Source organism: Triticum urartu, chromosome 3A (assembly GCF_056163025.1).
Source record: "Triticum urartu cultivar PI428250 chromosome 3A, HENAU_Tu73, whole genome shotgun sequence".
Lineage (NCBI taxonomy): Eukaryota > Viridiplantae > Streptophyta > Magnoliopsida > Poales > Poaceae > Triticum > Triticum urartu.
Genome location: NC_141875.1, coordinates 499,822,972 through 499,838,258, shown reverse-complemented (window position 1 = coordinate 499,838,258; position 15,287 = coordinate 499,822,972). Strand labels below are relative to the sequence as shown.

At 47.1% G+C, this 15,287-nt stretch overlaps 2 protein-coding genes across 2 annotated transcripts; one reads left to right on the top strand and one right to left on the bottom strand.

The window, feature by feature from the left end:
• Positions 1 to 11,610: 11,610 nt before the first annotated feature.
• LOC147980261 (uncharacterized) lies at positions 11,611 to 12,393 on the top strand. The gene has a single exon (XM_087515536.1). The coding sequence runs from the start codon at positions 11,611 to 11,613 to the stop codon at positions 12,391 to 12,393; it is 783 nt and encodes a 260-aa protein (XP_087371662.1).
• A 322-nt stretch (positions 12,394 to 12,715) lies between these two features.
• LOC125548565 (uncharacterized) lies at positions 12,716 to 14,598 on the bottom strand. Its single transcript, XM_048712134.2, has 3 exons — positions 14,439 to 14,598; positions 13,307 to 13,370; positions 12,716 to 13,204 (listed from the first exon to the last, which is right to left on the bottom strand). Exons 1-3 carry the CDS (start codon positions 14,522 to 14,524, stop codon positions 13,019 to 13,021), a joined length of 336 nt encoding a protein of 111 aa, XP_048568091.1. The 5' UTR covers positions 14,525 to 14,598; the 3' UTR covers positions 12,716 to 13,018.
• Positions 14,599 to 15,287: the final 689 nt, after the last annotated feature.

Here is a 15,287-nt window from a genome sequence, read left to right as displayed (position 1 = left end):
TCTTCGGACCGCGCCGTAGGCCAGTCTGTAGGATGTTGCGACCTCGCCAGGCGCCCGTGTTGTCTCACCGGCCGTATCTGTTTGTTCCTGTTGGCTGCTCTGCTCCTCGTTTGAGCATGCGAATGAAAAAGGGCCCCTGTTGTGTTCCCCATGAGTAGTCTCTCGCTTTTAAGCTGGAATGCGCGTGGTCTCAACGACCGTGCGCGACGCTGGGGGGTGCGATCACTCGTGGAGCAAACTAGATGCTCCTTCCTCTGCGTTCAGGAGACTAAAAGGGAGGAACTGTCCCCCGCTTTGCTTCAGGAAATCACCGGCCCAGGTCTTGATGGTTCGATTGTGCTGCCGGTGATCGGTACAAGGGGGGGTGCTCTGCTTGCTTGGGATGCTTCGCGCTTCCAAGCTACATCACTCGATGTCTCGGCTTTCGCAATCACTGCCCTGATCCGGCCTCTGTCTGGGGATGCCTCATGGACCTTGACTACAGTGTATGGGCAGTCAGATGATCAAGTCAAGCCTCTCTTCCTCGCTGATCTTGCCCACATCCGCGGCCTTGTCTCAGGGCCATGGCTCATTATCAGTGATTTCAACCTGATCTATGAGGCGCGGGATAAAAGCAACGCCAACCTCAATCTGCGGTTGATGGCAAGCTTCCGGGCAGCGCTTAACAACAGTGACCTCAAGGAGATTAAGTTGGGAGGGGGGCGCCGCTTCACATGGTCAAATGAGCAGGACAACCCCACCCTTGTGCGCCTTGACAGGGCTTTCTGCACCGCGGACTGGGACCTGCAGTTTGGCGCTGCCTCTCTGCAGCCGCTGGCCACGGCCATGTCTGATCATTGCCCGCTTCTTCTGTCGTGCGAATCCTCGTTGCCAAAGCGTGGCCGGTTCCGCTTCGAAGCTTTTTGGCCGCACATCTCGGGGTTCAAGGATGTTGACGCTGCTGCCTGGAATGCGTCGGGAGGCCAGGGCAGCGCCCTCGTCAGGCCAAGGCCTTGAGAATTTGGCAAAAACATCACATTGGCAATACCAAGCTGCAGTTGCTAATGGCACAAGACACGGTGCTGTTGCTCGACACCGCGCAAGAAGATCGCCAGTTGGAGCCAGATGAGGTCGCGCTTCGCAAAGATCTTAAATCGCGGATTCTTGGTCTTACGGTCATTGAGAGAATCAAAGCTCGCCAGCGTGCCAGGGTCAATACAGTGAGGGCTGGAGATGCGAACACCAAGTTCTTTCACATCAAGGCCAATGCTAGGAGGCGCAAAAACTTCATTGCTTCTCTCTCCTCAGATGCCGGCTTGGCAACGGAGCACAGGCACAAAGCGCAGATCGCCAAATCCTTCTTCGATGGCCTAATCGGTAACCCGGGCACTGTTGGCTCGGTTTTCAACTGGGAGGCGCTAGGGCTGCCTACGGTCGATCTCTCCGAGTTGGAAGCGCCATTCACCCGTGACGAGATCAAAGCGGCCATCGCCGACCTGCCTGCGGACCGTGCCCCCGGTCCAGACGGCTTCTCGGGCTCGTTTTACAAGGCGGCGATGGATATCATCCTGGACGACCTGCTGCTCGCCTTCCAGCAGCTCCACGGTCTGAACCGCGCCGGGCTTCACCTGCTAAACGGGGCACACATCGTGTTGCTGGCCAAGAGGGACGGGGCCGCTTCCATGTCGGATTTCAGGCCAATCAGCCTCCTTCACAGCGTGGCAAAGCTTTTCATGAAAGTGCTCGCGATGAGGTTGGCCAAGAGGATTGACGCGCTCATCTCCCCGGCACAAAGTGCGTTCATTAAGGGGCGGTGCATTCAGGACAACTTCCTGTTCGTCCAAGGAATGGCGAGGCACTTCCATCGAACAAAACGCGCCTCCATCCTCCTTAAGCTGGATATTGCTAAGGCCTTCGACACGGTTTCTTGGCCCTACCTGCTGGACATGATGAGGGCTCGAGGATTCAGGCGCCGCTGGTGCAACTGGATCTCCATGATACTATCCTCCAGTTCTTCCCGGGTGCTTGTCGGCGGAATACCAGGGCAAACGATCCGCCACCATCGCGGGTTGCGGCAAGGGGATCCGGCCTCTCCGTTCCTGTTCATCCTTGCCATGGAGCCATTGCAGAAGTTGCTCGACTTGACAGTACAGGATGGCCTACTCTCGCGGCTTGGGGGACGGATTCCCAGTCTGCGCGCCTCTCTCTACGCGGACGACGTCGCGCTCTTCGTCAACCCGGTACGCCAGGAGCTGCATGCAACGCGTCTGATCTTGCGCGCGTTTGGGCAGGCCACGGGTCTCGAGGTTAATTTTGCCAAGAGTACTGCCATCCCTATCAGGCCGGAGCTCTTCGCGGTGGATCATGTTATTGAGCCGCTGGGTGCGAACCGCGCGGGCTTGCCATGCCGCTTCCTTGGGCTGCCGTTATCCCTCCGCAAGCTCAGAAAGGTGGAATTGCAGCCGCTTCTGGACAAAATCCTAGCGAGACTAGCCTTATGGAAGTTCAAATTATTCACCATGGCCGGTCGGTTATGAAGGAAATATGCCCTAGAGGCAATAATAAAGTTATTATTTATTTCCTTAAATCATGATAAGTGTTTATTATTCATGCTAGAATTGTATTAACCGGAAACATAATACATGTGTGAATACATAGACAAACAGAGTGTCACTAGTATGCCTCTACTAGACTAGCTCGTTAATCAAAGATGGTTATGTTTCCTAACCATGAACAAAGAGTTGTTATTTGATTAACGAGGTCACATCATTAGTTGAATGATCTGATTGACATGACCCATTATATTAGCTTAGCACCCGATCGTTTAGTATGTTGCTATTGCTTTATCCATGAATTATACATGTTCCTATGACTATGAGATTATGTAACTCCCGTTTGCCGGAGGAACACTTTGGGTACTACCAAACGTCACAACGTAATTGGGTGATTATAAAGGAGTACTACAGGTGGCTCCAAAGGTAGATGTTGGGTTGGCGTATTTCGAGATTAGGATTTGTCACTCCGATTGTCGGAGAGGTATCTCTGGGCCCTCTCGGTAATGCACATCACTTAAAGCCTTGCAAGCATTGCAACTAATGAGTTAGTTGCAGGATGATGTATTACGGAACGAGTAAAGAGACTTGCTGGTAACGAGATTGAACTAGGTATTGGATACCGACGATCGAACCTCGGGCAAGTAACATACCGATGACAAAGGGAACAACGTATGTTGTTATGCGGTCTGACCGATAAAGATCTTCGTAGAATATGTGGGAGCCAATATGGGCATCCAGGTCCCGCTATTGGTTATTGACCGGAGATGTGTCTCGGTCATGTCTACATTGTTCTCGAACCGTAGGGTCCGCACGCTTAACGTTACGATGACAGTTATTATGAGTTTATGCATTTTGATGTACCGAAGGTTGTTCAGAGTCCCGGATGTGATCACGGACATGACGAGGAGTCTCGAAATGGTCGAGACGTAAAGATTGATATATTGGAAGCCTATGTTTGGACATCGGAAGTGTTCCGGGTGAAATCGGGATTTTACCGGATTACCGGGAGGGTTACCGGAACCCCCCGGGAGCCAAATGGGCTAACATGGGCCTTAGTGGAAAGGTGAGAAGGCAGCCCACATAGGGCTGCGCCTCCCCCCTCTCCCTAGTCCTATTAGGACTAGGAGAGGGGCCGGCCACCTCTCTCTCCCTCTCCCCTTTAAGGAATCCTATTAGGAATAGGATTGAGGGGGGGAGTCCTACTCCCGGTAGGAGTAGGACTCCTCCTGTGCCTCCCTCCTTGGCCGGCCAGCCTCCCCCCCTTCATCCTTTATATACGGGGGCAGGGGACACCCCAAGACACACAAGTTGATCCTTGAGATCGTTCCTTAGCCGTGTGCGATGCCCCCTGCCACCAAATCCCACCTCGATCATACCGTTACAGTGCTTAGGCGAAGCCCTGCGTCGGTAGTACATCAAGATCGTCACCACGCCGTCGTGCTGACGGAACTCTTCCTCGACGCTTTGCTAGATCGGAGCCCGAGGATCGTCATCGAGCTGAACGTGTGCTAAGAACTCGGAGGTGCCGGAGTAACGGTGCTTGGATCGGTCGGATCGGGAAGAAGACGTACGACTACTTCCTCTACCTTGTGTCAACGCTTCCATTGCGATCTACAAGGGTACGTAGATCATACTCTCCCCTCGTTGCTATGCATCACCATGATCTTGCGTGTGCGTAGGAAAATTTTGAAATTACTACGTTCCCCAACAGTGGTATCAGAGCCTGGTTTTATGGTTTGATGTTATTTGCACGAGTAGAACACAAGTGAGTTGTGGGCGATACAAGTCATACTGCCTACCAGCATGTCATACTTTGGTTCGGCGGTATTGTTGGACGAGACGATCCGGACCAACCTTACGCATACTCTTATGCGAGACCGGTTCCCTCGACGTGCTTTGCACATAGATGGCTTGCGGAAGACTGTCTCTCCAACTTTAGTTGAACCGAGTGTGACTACGCCCGGTCCTTGATAAGGTTAAAACGGAGTCTATTTGACAAACTATCGTTGTGGTTTTGATGCGTAGGTGAGATGAGTTCTTACTTAAGCCCGTAGCAGCCACGTAAAACTTGCAACAACAAAGTAGAGGACGTCTGACTTGTTTTTGCAGGGCATGTTGTGATGTGATATGGTCAAGGCATGATGCTAAATTTTATTATATGAGATGATCATGTTTTGTAACCGAGTTATCGGCAACTGGCAGGAGCCATATGGTTGTCGCTTTATTGTATGCAATGCAATCGCGATGTAATGCTTTACTTTATTACTAAGCGGTAGTGATAGTCGTGGAAGCATAAGATTGGCGAGACGACAACGATGCTACGATGGAGATCAAGGTGTCGTGCCGGTGACGATGGTGATCATGACGGTGCTTCAGAGATGGAGATCACAAGCACAAGATGATGATGGCCATATCATATCACTTATATTGATTGCATGTGATGTTTATCCTTTTATGCATCTTATCTTGCTTTGATTGACGGTAGCATTATAAGATGATCTCTCACTAAATTATCAAGAAGTGTTCTCCCTGAGTATGCACCGTTGCAAAAGTTCTTCGTGCTGAGACACCACGTGATGATCGGGTGTGATAGGCTCTACGTTCAAATACAACGGGTGCAAAACAGTTGCACACGCGGAATACTCAGGTTATACTTGACGAGCCAAGCATATGCAGATATGGCCTCGGAACACAGAGACCGAAAGGTCGAGCGTGAATCATATAGTAGATATGATCAACATAACGATGTTCACCATTGAAAACTACTCCATATCACGTGATGATCGGGTATGGTTTAGTTGATTTGGATCACGTGATCACTTAGAGGATTAGAGGGATGTCTATCTAAGTGGGAGTTCTTAATTAATTTGATTAACTGAACATAAAACTTATCATGAACTTAGTACCTGATAGTATCTTGCTTGTTTATGTTGATTGTAGATAGATGGCTCGTGCTGTTGTTCCGTTGAATTTTAATGCATTCCTTGAGAAAGCAAAGTTGAAAGATGATGGTAGCAATTACACGGACTGGGTCCGTAACTTGAGAATTATCCTCATTGCTGCACAGAAGAATTACGTCCTGGAAGCACCGCTGGGTGCCAGGCCTGCTGCAGGAGCAACGCCGGATGTTATGAACGTCTGGCAGAGCAAAGCTGATGACTACTCGATAGTTCAGTGTGCCATGCTTTACGGCTTAGAATCGGGACTTCAACGACGTTTTGAACGTCATGGAGCATATGAGATGTTCCAGGAGTTGAAGTTAATATTTCAAGCAAATGCCCGAATTGAGAGATATGAAGTCTCCAATAAGTTCTATAGCTGCAAGATGGAGGAGAATAGTTCTGTCAGTGAGCATATACTCAAAATGTCTGGGTATAATAACCACTTGATTCAATTGGGAGTTACTCTTCCAGATGATTGCGTCATTGACAGAATTCTCCAATCACTGCCACCAAGCTACAAGAGCTTCGTGATGAACTATAATATGCAAGGGATGAACAAGACTATTCCCGAGCTCTTCGCGATGCTTAAAGCTGCGGAGGTAGAAATCAAGAAGGAGCATCAAGTGTTGATGGTTAACAAAACCACTAGTTTCAAGAAAAAGGGCAAAGGGAAAAAGAAGAAGGGGAACTTCAAGAAGAACAGCAAGCAAGTTGCTGCTCAAGAGAAGAAACCCAAGTCTGGACCTAAGCCTGAAACTGAGTGCTTCTACTGCAAGCAGACTGGTCACTGGAAGCGCAACTGCCCCAAGTATTTGGCGGATAAGAAGGATGGCAAGGTGAACAAAGGTATATGTGATATACATGTTATTGATGTGTACCTTACTAATGCTCACAGTAGCACCTGGGTATTTGATACTGGTTCTGTTGCTAATATTTGCAACTCGAAACAGGGACTACAGAATAAGCGGACACTAGCAAAGGACGAGGTGACGATGCGCGTGGGAAACGGTTCCAAAGTCGATGTGATCGCGGTCGGCACGCTACCTCTACATCTACCTTCGGGATTAATATTAGACCTAAATAATTGTTATTTGGTGCCAGCGTTGAGCATGAACATTATATCTGGATCTTGTTTAATGCGAGACGGTTATTCATTTAAATCAGAGAATAATGGTTGTTCTATTTATATGAGTAATATCTTTTATGGTCATGCACCCTTGAAGAGTGGTCTATTTTTGATGAATCTCGATAGTAGTAGTACACATATTCATAATGTTGAAACCAAAAAATGCAGAGTTGATAATGAAAGTGCAACTTATTTGTGGCACTGCCGTTTAGGTCATATCGGTGTAAAGCGCATGAAGAAACTCCATGCTGATGGACTTTTGGAACCACTTGATTATGAATCACTTGGTACTTGCGAACCGTGTCTCATGGGCAAGATGACTAAAACACCGTTCTCCGGTACTATGGAGAGAGCAACAGATTTGTTGGAAATCATACATACCAATGTATGTGGACCGATGAATATTGAGGCTCATGGCGGATATCGTTATTTTCTCACCTTCACAGATGACTTAAGCAGATATGGGTATATCTACTTAATGAAACACAAGTCTGAAACATTTGAAAAGTTCAAAGAATTTCAGAGTGAAGTTGAAAATCATCGTAACAAGAAAAATAAAGTTTCTACGATCTGATCGTGGAGGAGAATATTTGAGTTACGAGTTTGGTGTACATTTGAAAAATTGTGGAATAGTTTCGCAACTCACGCCACCCGGAACACCACAGCGTAATGGTGTGTCCGAACGTCGTAATCGTACTTTACTAGATATGGTGCGATCTATGATGTCTCTTACTGATTTACCGCTATCGTTTTGGGGATACGCTCTAGAGACGGCCGCATTCACGTTAAATAGGGCACCATCAAAATCCGTTGAGACGACGCCTTATGAACTATGGTTTGGCAAGAAACCAAAGTTGTCGTTTCTTAAAGTTTGGGGCTGCGATGCTTATGTGAAAAAGCTTCAACCTGATAAGCTCGAACCCAAATCGGAGAAATGTGTCTTCATAGGATATCCAAAGGAAACTGTTGGATACACCTTCTATCACAGATCCGAAGGCAAGACTTTTGTTGCTAAGTTCGGAAACTTTCTAGAGAAGGAGTTTCTCTCGAAAGAAGTGAGTGGGAGGAAAGTAGAACTTGACGAGGTAACTGTACCTACTCCTTTATTGAGAAGTAGTACATCACAGAAAACTGTTTCTGCGACACCTACACCAATAAGTGAGGAAGCTAATGATGATGATCATGAAACTTTAGATCAAGATACTACAGAAACTCGTAGATCAACCAGAGTGAGATCCGCACCAGAGTGGTACGGTAATCCTGTTCTGGAGGTCGTGATATTAGATCATGATGAACCTACGAACTATGAAGAAGCGATGGTGAGCCCAGATTCCGCAAAGTGGCTTGAAGCCATGAAATCTGAGATGGGATCCATGTATGAGAACAAAGTATGGACTTTGGTTGACTTGCCCGATGATCGGCAAACAATTGAGAATAAATGGATCTTTAAGAAGAAGACTGACGCTGATGGTAATGTTACTGTCTACAAAGCTCGACTTGTCGCAAAAGGTTTTCGACAAGTTCAAGGGATTGACTACGATGAGACTTTCTCACCCGTAGCGATGCTTAAGTCTGTCCGAATCATGTTAGCAATTGCTGCATTTTATGATTATGAAATTTGGCAGATGGATGTCAAAGCTGCATTCCTGAATGGATTTCTGGAAGAAGAGTTGTATATGATGCAACCGGAAGGTTTTGTCGATCCAAAGGGAGCTAACAAAGTGTGCAAGCTCCAGCGATCCATTTATGGACTGGTGCAAGCCTCTCGGAGTTGGAATAAACGCTTTGATAGTGTGATCAAAGCATTTGGTTTTATACAGACTTTCGGAGAAGCCTGTATTTACAAGAAAGTGAGTGGGAGCTCTATAGCATTTCTGATATTATATGTGGATGACATATTACTGATTGGAAATGATATAGAATTTCTGGATAGCATAAAGGGATACTTGAATAAAAGTTTTTCAATGAAAGACCTCGGTGAAGCTGCTTACATATTAGGCATAAAGATCTATAGAGATAGATCAAGACGCTTAATTGGACTTTCACAAAGCACATACCTTGACAAGATTTTGAAGAAGTTCAAAATGGATCAAGCAAAGAAAGGGTTCTTGCCTGTGTTACAAGGTATGAGATTGAGTAAGACTCAAAGCCCGACCACTGCAGAAGATAGAGAGAAAATAAAAGATGTTCCCTATGCTTCAGCCATAGGCTCTATCATGTATCCAATGCTGTGTACCAGACCTGATGTGTGCCTTGCTATAAGTTTAGCAGGGAGGTACCAAAGTAATCCAGGAGTGGATCACTAGACAGCGGTCAAGAACATCCTGAAATACCTGAAAAGGACTAAGGATATGTTTCTCGTATATGGAGGTGACAAAGAGCTCACCGTAAGAGGTTACGTTGATGCAAGCTTTGACACTGATCCGGACGATTCTAAATCGCAAACCGGATACGTGTTTACATTAAACGGTGGAGCTGTCAGTTGGTGCAGTTCTAAACAAAGCGTCGTAGCGGGATCTACATGTGAAGCAGAATACATAGCTGCTTCGGAAGCAGCGAACGAAGGAGTCTGGATGAAGGAGTTCATATCCGATCTAGGTGTCATACCTAGTGCATCGGGTCCAATGAAAATCTTTTGTGACAATACTGGTGCTATTGCCTTGGCGAAGGAATCCAGATTTCACAAAAAGACCAAACACATCAAGAGACGCTTCAACTCCATCCGGGATTTAGTCCAGGTGGGAGACATAGAGATTTGCAAGATACATACGGATCTGAATGTTGCAGACCCGTTGACTAAGCCTCTTCCACGAGCAAAACATGATCAGCACCAAGACTCCATGGGTGTTAGAATCATTACGGTGTAATCTAGATTATTGACTCTAGTGCAAGTGGGAGACTGAAGGAAATATGCCCTAGAGGCAATAATAAAGTTATTATTTATTTCCTTAAATCATGATAAGTGTTTATTATTCATGCTAGAATTGTATTAACCGGAAACATAATACATGTGTGAATACATAGACAAACAGAGTGTCACTAGTATGCCTCTACTAGACTAGCTCGTTAATCAAAGATGGTTATGTTTCCTAACCATGAACAAAGAGTTGTTATTTGATTAATGAGGTCACATCATTAGTTGAATGATCTGATTGACATGACCCATTATATTAGCTTAGCACCCGATCGTTTAGTATGTTGCTATTGCTTTATCCATGAATTATACATGTTCCTATGACTATGAGATTATGTAACTCCCGTTTGCCGGAGGAACACTTTGGGTACTACCAAACGTCACAACGTAACTGGGTGATTATAAAGGAGTACTACAGGTGGCTCCAAAGGTAGATGTTGGGTTGGCGTATTTCGAGATTAGGATTTGTCACTCCGATTGTCGGAGAGGTATCTCTGGGCCCTCTCGGTAATGCACATCACTTAAAGCCTTGCAAGCATTGCAACTAATGAGTTAGTTGCAGGATGATGTATTACGGAACGAGTAAAGAGACTTGCTGGTAACGAGATTGAACTAGGTATTGGATACCGACGATCGAATCTCGGGCAAGTAACATACCGATGACAAAGGGAACAACGTATGTTGTTATGCGGTCTGACCGATAAAGATCTTCGTAGAATATGTGGGAGCCAATATGGGCATCCAGGTCCCGCTATTGGTTATTGACCGGAGATGTGTCTCGGTCATGTCTACATTGTTCTCGAACCGTAGGGTCCGCACGCTTAACGTTACGATGACAGTTATTATGAGTTTATGCATTTTGATGTACCGAAGGTTGTTCAGAGTCCCGGATGTGATCACGGACATGACGAGGAGTCTCGAAATGGTCGAGACGTAAAGATTGATATATTGGAAGCCTATGTTTGGACATCGGAAGTGTTCCGGGTGAAATCGGGATTTTACCGGATTACCGGGAGGGTTACCGGAACCCCCCGGGAGCCAAATGGGCTAACATGGGCCTTAGTGGAAAGGTGAGAAGGCAGCCCACATAGGGCTGCGCCTCCCCCCTCTCCCTAGTCCTATTAGGACTAGGAGAGGGGCCGGCCACCTCTCTCTCCCTCTCCCCTTTAAGGAATCCTATTAGGAATAGGATTGAGGGGGGGAGTCCTACTCCCGGTAGGAGTACGACTCCTCCTGCGCCTCCCTCCTTGGCCGGCCAGCCTCCCCCCCTTCATCCTTTATATACGGGGGCAGGGGACACCCCAAGACACACAAGTTGATCCTTGAGATCGTTCCTTAGCCGTGTGCGATGCCCCCTGCCACCAAATTCCACCTCGATCATACCGTTACAGTGCTTAGGCGAAGCCCTGCGTCGGTAGTACATCAAGATCGTCACCACGCCGTCGTGCTGACGGAACTCTTCCTCGACGCTTTGCTGGATCGGAGCCCGAGGATCGTCATCGAGCTGAACGTGTGCTAAGAACTCGGAGGTGCCGGAGTAACGGTGCTTGGATCGGTCGGATCGGGAAGAAGACGTACGACTACTTCCTCTACGTTGTGTCAACGCTTCCATTGCGATCTACAAGGGTACGTAGATCATACTCTCCCCTCGTTGCTATGCATCACCATGATCTTGCGTGTGCGTAGGAAAATTTTGAAATTACTACGTTCCCCAACAGGTTAGTGCTGCTCAATTCAGTCCTCTCGGCGTTGACCATCTACTGGATGACAGTGCACCACCTACCGGCCTGGGTGCGCCGCCATATTGACAAGCTTCGGCGGGCTTGGTTATGGCGTGGCCAGGAGTCGTGTCAGGGTGGCCACTACAAGGTGGCTTGGCCTCGGATATGCAGGCCTCGTGACCTCGGTGGGCTGGGCATTCTAGACCTTGATCGTTTAGGGGCTGCCTTGCGGCTGCGATGGCTGTGGTGGGAGCGCACGGCACCCAGCAAGCCCTAGATTGGGCTGCCTGTGCCCTGCAATCTGGACGAGAGGCTGCTCTTCGCCGCGGCCACTTCGGCCACTGTCAAGGATGGACGTTTGGCATCGTTTTGGATGGACAACTGGCTGCAAGGTGAGGCCCCCTTTCGAATCGCCCCTGAGCTGTTCCAACGAGCCAGGCGCAAGCACAGAACAGTCCGGGACGCACTACACAGGGGTAGATGGGTTGCCGATCTACAAGGTCGTGTCACAAGCGAGCTGCTCCAGGATTTTGTGGCACTGTGGGTTCGGATCAGCGGCGTCAATCTCCAAGATACTGGGCCAGATGAGTTCACCTGGAAGCTTGAGCCATCTGGCGTCTACTCCACCGTGTCTGCCTACCGCATGCAGTTCGTCGGTTCAACATACTCGCCAATCATGCAAGTCGTCTGGCGTGCATGGGCGCCCGCCAAGATCAAGCTATTCTCCTGGCTCCTCTCAATAAATCGCCTACTCACTGCGGACAGGCTGATGGCCAGGCAATGGCCCAACTCCTACTTCTGTCAGCTCTGCAGGAGAAACCTCGAGACTACCAAGCATCTCTTCTCAGAATGCCCCTGGTCGGGTCAACTCTGGGGGGAGGCTGCTGTTCGCTTCCACATCCCTGGGTTCCATCCTAGTGGCTGGCGGTGTGGTGCGTCCATGGTAGACTGGCTTACCGCGCTCAGCAATGGCAGCGCTTGCCCGAAGCGGGCGCGTTCGATTGCCCTACTGATCTCCTGGTTTATTTGGCTAGAGCGCAACGGACGCATCTTCAGGGAGGTGGATCTCCCCGTTAGGACGGTTCTTCAACTAGTCAGCGACGAGCTCGCCACCTGGGCGCTGGCTGGGGGTAGTCATCTGATGCGGCGAGAGTAGCGCCATGCGGCAACCCCCTTCAGTTTTTGTTTCTTCTTCTGTTCATGGCCTTTGCCACCTCCTGTACAGTTAGCGCTCTGCCGCTGTTCCTTCTCATAATGCAAACGCAGTTCTCAAAAAAAGAATCAAGCATACTTCCTAGCCTTGTTTTGATACCAAGATATTTGTTGAACTGGTTGGAAGGAAAGAAGTGGTAGAAAGAACCCCATCAATAATTGGAAAGATGGTTAGGTAATGGAAGACTACAAGAATAAAATGGTACCCATGAAGATATACATCCTACTGGCCTACTGGGGTATCCTAGCCTGGGAAAAAGTCCCACTGAAAAACAAAAGATAACGATATAAAATACTTGCCAAAATGCCACTCTTTTACACCACTGCAAAAGGAGTAGTTTTACGTTTTGATACTGTGGGGATCTTACAAGGTAGGGGTATCTACAGGCATGCATGAAAATCAGTTTCTCATTTGAAGCACAGAACCTCAATTTCCAAATAAAATACATTTTGTCTTGAGATCTTCACTATTTTTCTGTTAGTAGATCTAGAAGGAATAATGTCGAGGCATGTAGCAGGATAGAGCAGGATCATCATCCTACCTCTTCATGGCTGTCAAATTTGTCGGGTCACTTCTTTGCAATTTGCTCGAAGAAGTCATCACTTGGGGTAACAGGAACAATATAATTTCCAAACAGAGAATCAAAGCTTTTGAAGCTTCCCAGGCATCCCTCGTGCTGTGCTTGAAGGACAGCAAATCTCTTTGCCTCTCTAACTTTGTTGAGATCCACTCTTGCTAGCGGTGTACCTGAAACCTGGAAAAGTGGTGTTAACATCAAGAAAGGATGTTAGGATAAATCAAGAAATAGGAGAGAAGGTATCAGTTGCCAATCAACGTATCAGGAATTTGAGCATACCGATGAATTGGATGATGCCACCACTTTGTCCTTATCAATAGCAGTTTGAGAAGGAGGTCTGCTCCTGTGTTCCAAAGCACAACAAACAAATATTTACCATACTAGACAAGAAAGTAAAGTGATGACAAATTACAGTCAGCAGCAAGGCATGGCTGCTGTAGTCCACAGCAACAAAATCGCTGCTCTTAGTAACTAGTGAGTGCAAAGCAACAGTGAATTGCAATAAAGAATGGGTAAGGAGTAAGAGATCAAATGCACAATTTTCTGTATGGTACAAAATATTTTCATGGTGACTGTCAGGGCATCAAGTCATCAATTCGCACACGGTTGGTGTTATTCTCAATTCAGGCAACTTATGAGGTACTACCCTTCTAGTGCATTCAGGTTGATAATGTCATTGAACGAAACACTGACAACCAGATACAGGCACACAAGGTAAAGTACTAACTGAATAGCTAGTTTGGTGCAATGATTTAATGGCCGCAATGACTTGTAATAGCTATATACAAAGGATCTATAGAACGTGAGATTGACTGCACCACGGTTTCAATTATGGTGCATGCTTGGAGGAATAGAATGAACAAACCATGATTGAAAGAGTGATAGAACATCGTCCCAAAGAATTCACCACTGGGACATGAGAGCTACTCTTTCTGTCATCGAATTACCCACTTCCTCACTCAATTGTGGACGATACCAAACATTGCCTGAAAATTTATATGTCCAGGACAGAAATGCAAAAGGGCCCAATATTCGCCTCAATCAACAAGGACCCATGGGAATATCGAGACTTTTGCCGGAAAATAGATAAACAAGCACATTGCCACATTCCAAAGGCCCTTTCAAAGAACACCAAAACCTAACGTACAGCGATGCTCGTCGACAGGATCAGCTAGTCGGCAGGCCAGTCCCGAATCTTTACCTAAAAGAACACTACACCTGTAGCCACCCCACACCACTGGCACGCCCCACAACCAAGGTCGGAACCTTTGCGATTTCCTCCCAAAACTAAAGGACGGCGCAGCGCGATCGTGAGGGATTAGGCAAATTCCACCAGATTGGGTTGTTGGAAGCACGCGGCAATCACGCTGAGGATAATTGAAAGGGGCGCGAGGAGACGCGCGCTGGGTACCTCCGAGACGGTTCGATCTTCCGCCGCTTCGGTGCCGGCGGCTGCGCCGGCGCCGGGGAACCAAGCTCCGCTCCCTCCGCCGCCATGCCTCGACTTCCAGTCTACTTGGTGGTTCGCAGGCCTGAGCCCACAAATACTTGTTCGTCGGGCCGAAACATAAGGCCTACAAAATGAGTGTTGGGCCTTAGAAACCGCCTCTTTGATAAGTGGGGCCCAATAAATTCAGTAACACATGAGTTGCGAATGCAATGCGGCTCTCCGACAGAAAAAAGATCGAGAACATTTTTTTTTCACTCTAGATATATGTAAATTGCCTATTTTTAAAATTTGGGAAAATCAATTTCCTAACTGTTCAATCTTTTGATAAGACTAGCACAATGCCCGTGCATTACAACGGGAGAAAAAAAAACCTCAATCTTAATAAAAATGGTTCTAGTCCCCACACAGATACACACCCGACCTTTTCAACATGGCGGAGAATTACTAATAGTATAAACCGTGAATGTGAAATATTAATAAACCTTAATTTTCCAGTTCAAGTTTAATAGTGCCAAAAATAGTTACAAAGGCATGCATTGCTTTGTACATATATTGATAGCTGTAGAGTATGTATTGCTGGTGTGGATTTTCAAGCTTAGTGCGACATCGACCGCTTCTCATCGTCTCCCTTTTCTTCAAGACGAAGGAAATATGCTCTAGAGACAATAATAAAGTTGTTATTTATATTTCCTTATATCATGATAAATGTTTATTATTCATGCTAGAATTGTATTAATCGGAAACTTAGTACATGTGTGAATATATAGACAAACAGAGTGTCACTAGTATGCCTTGATAACCCATAAGTAT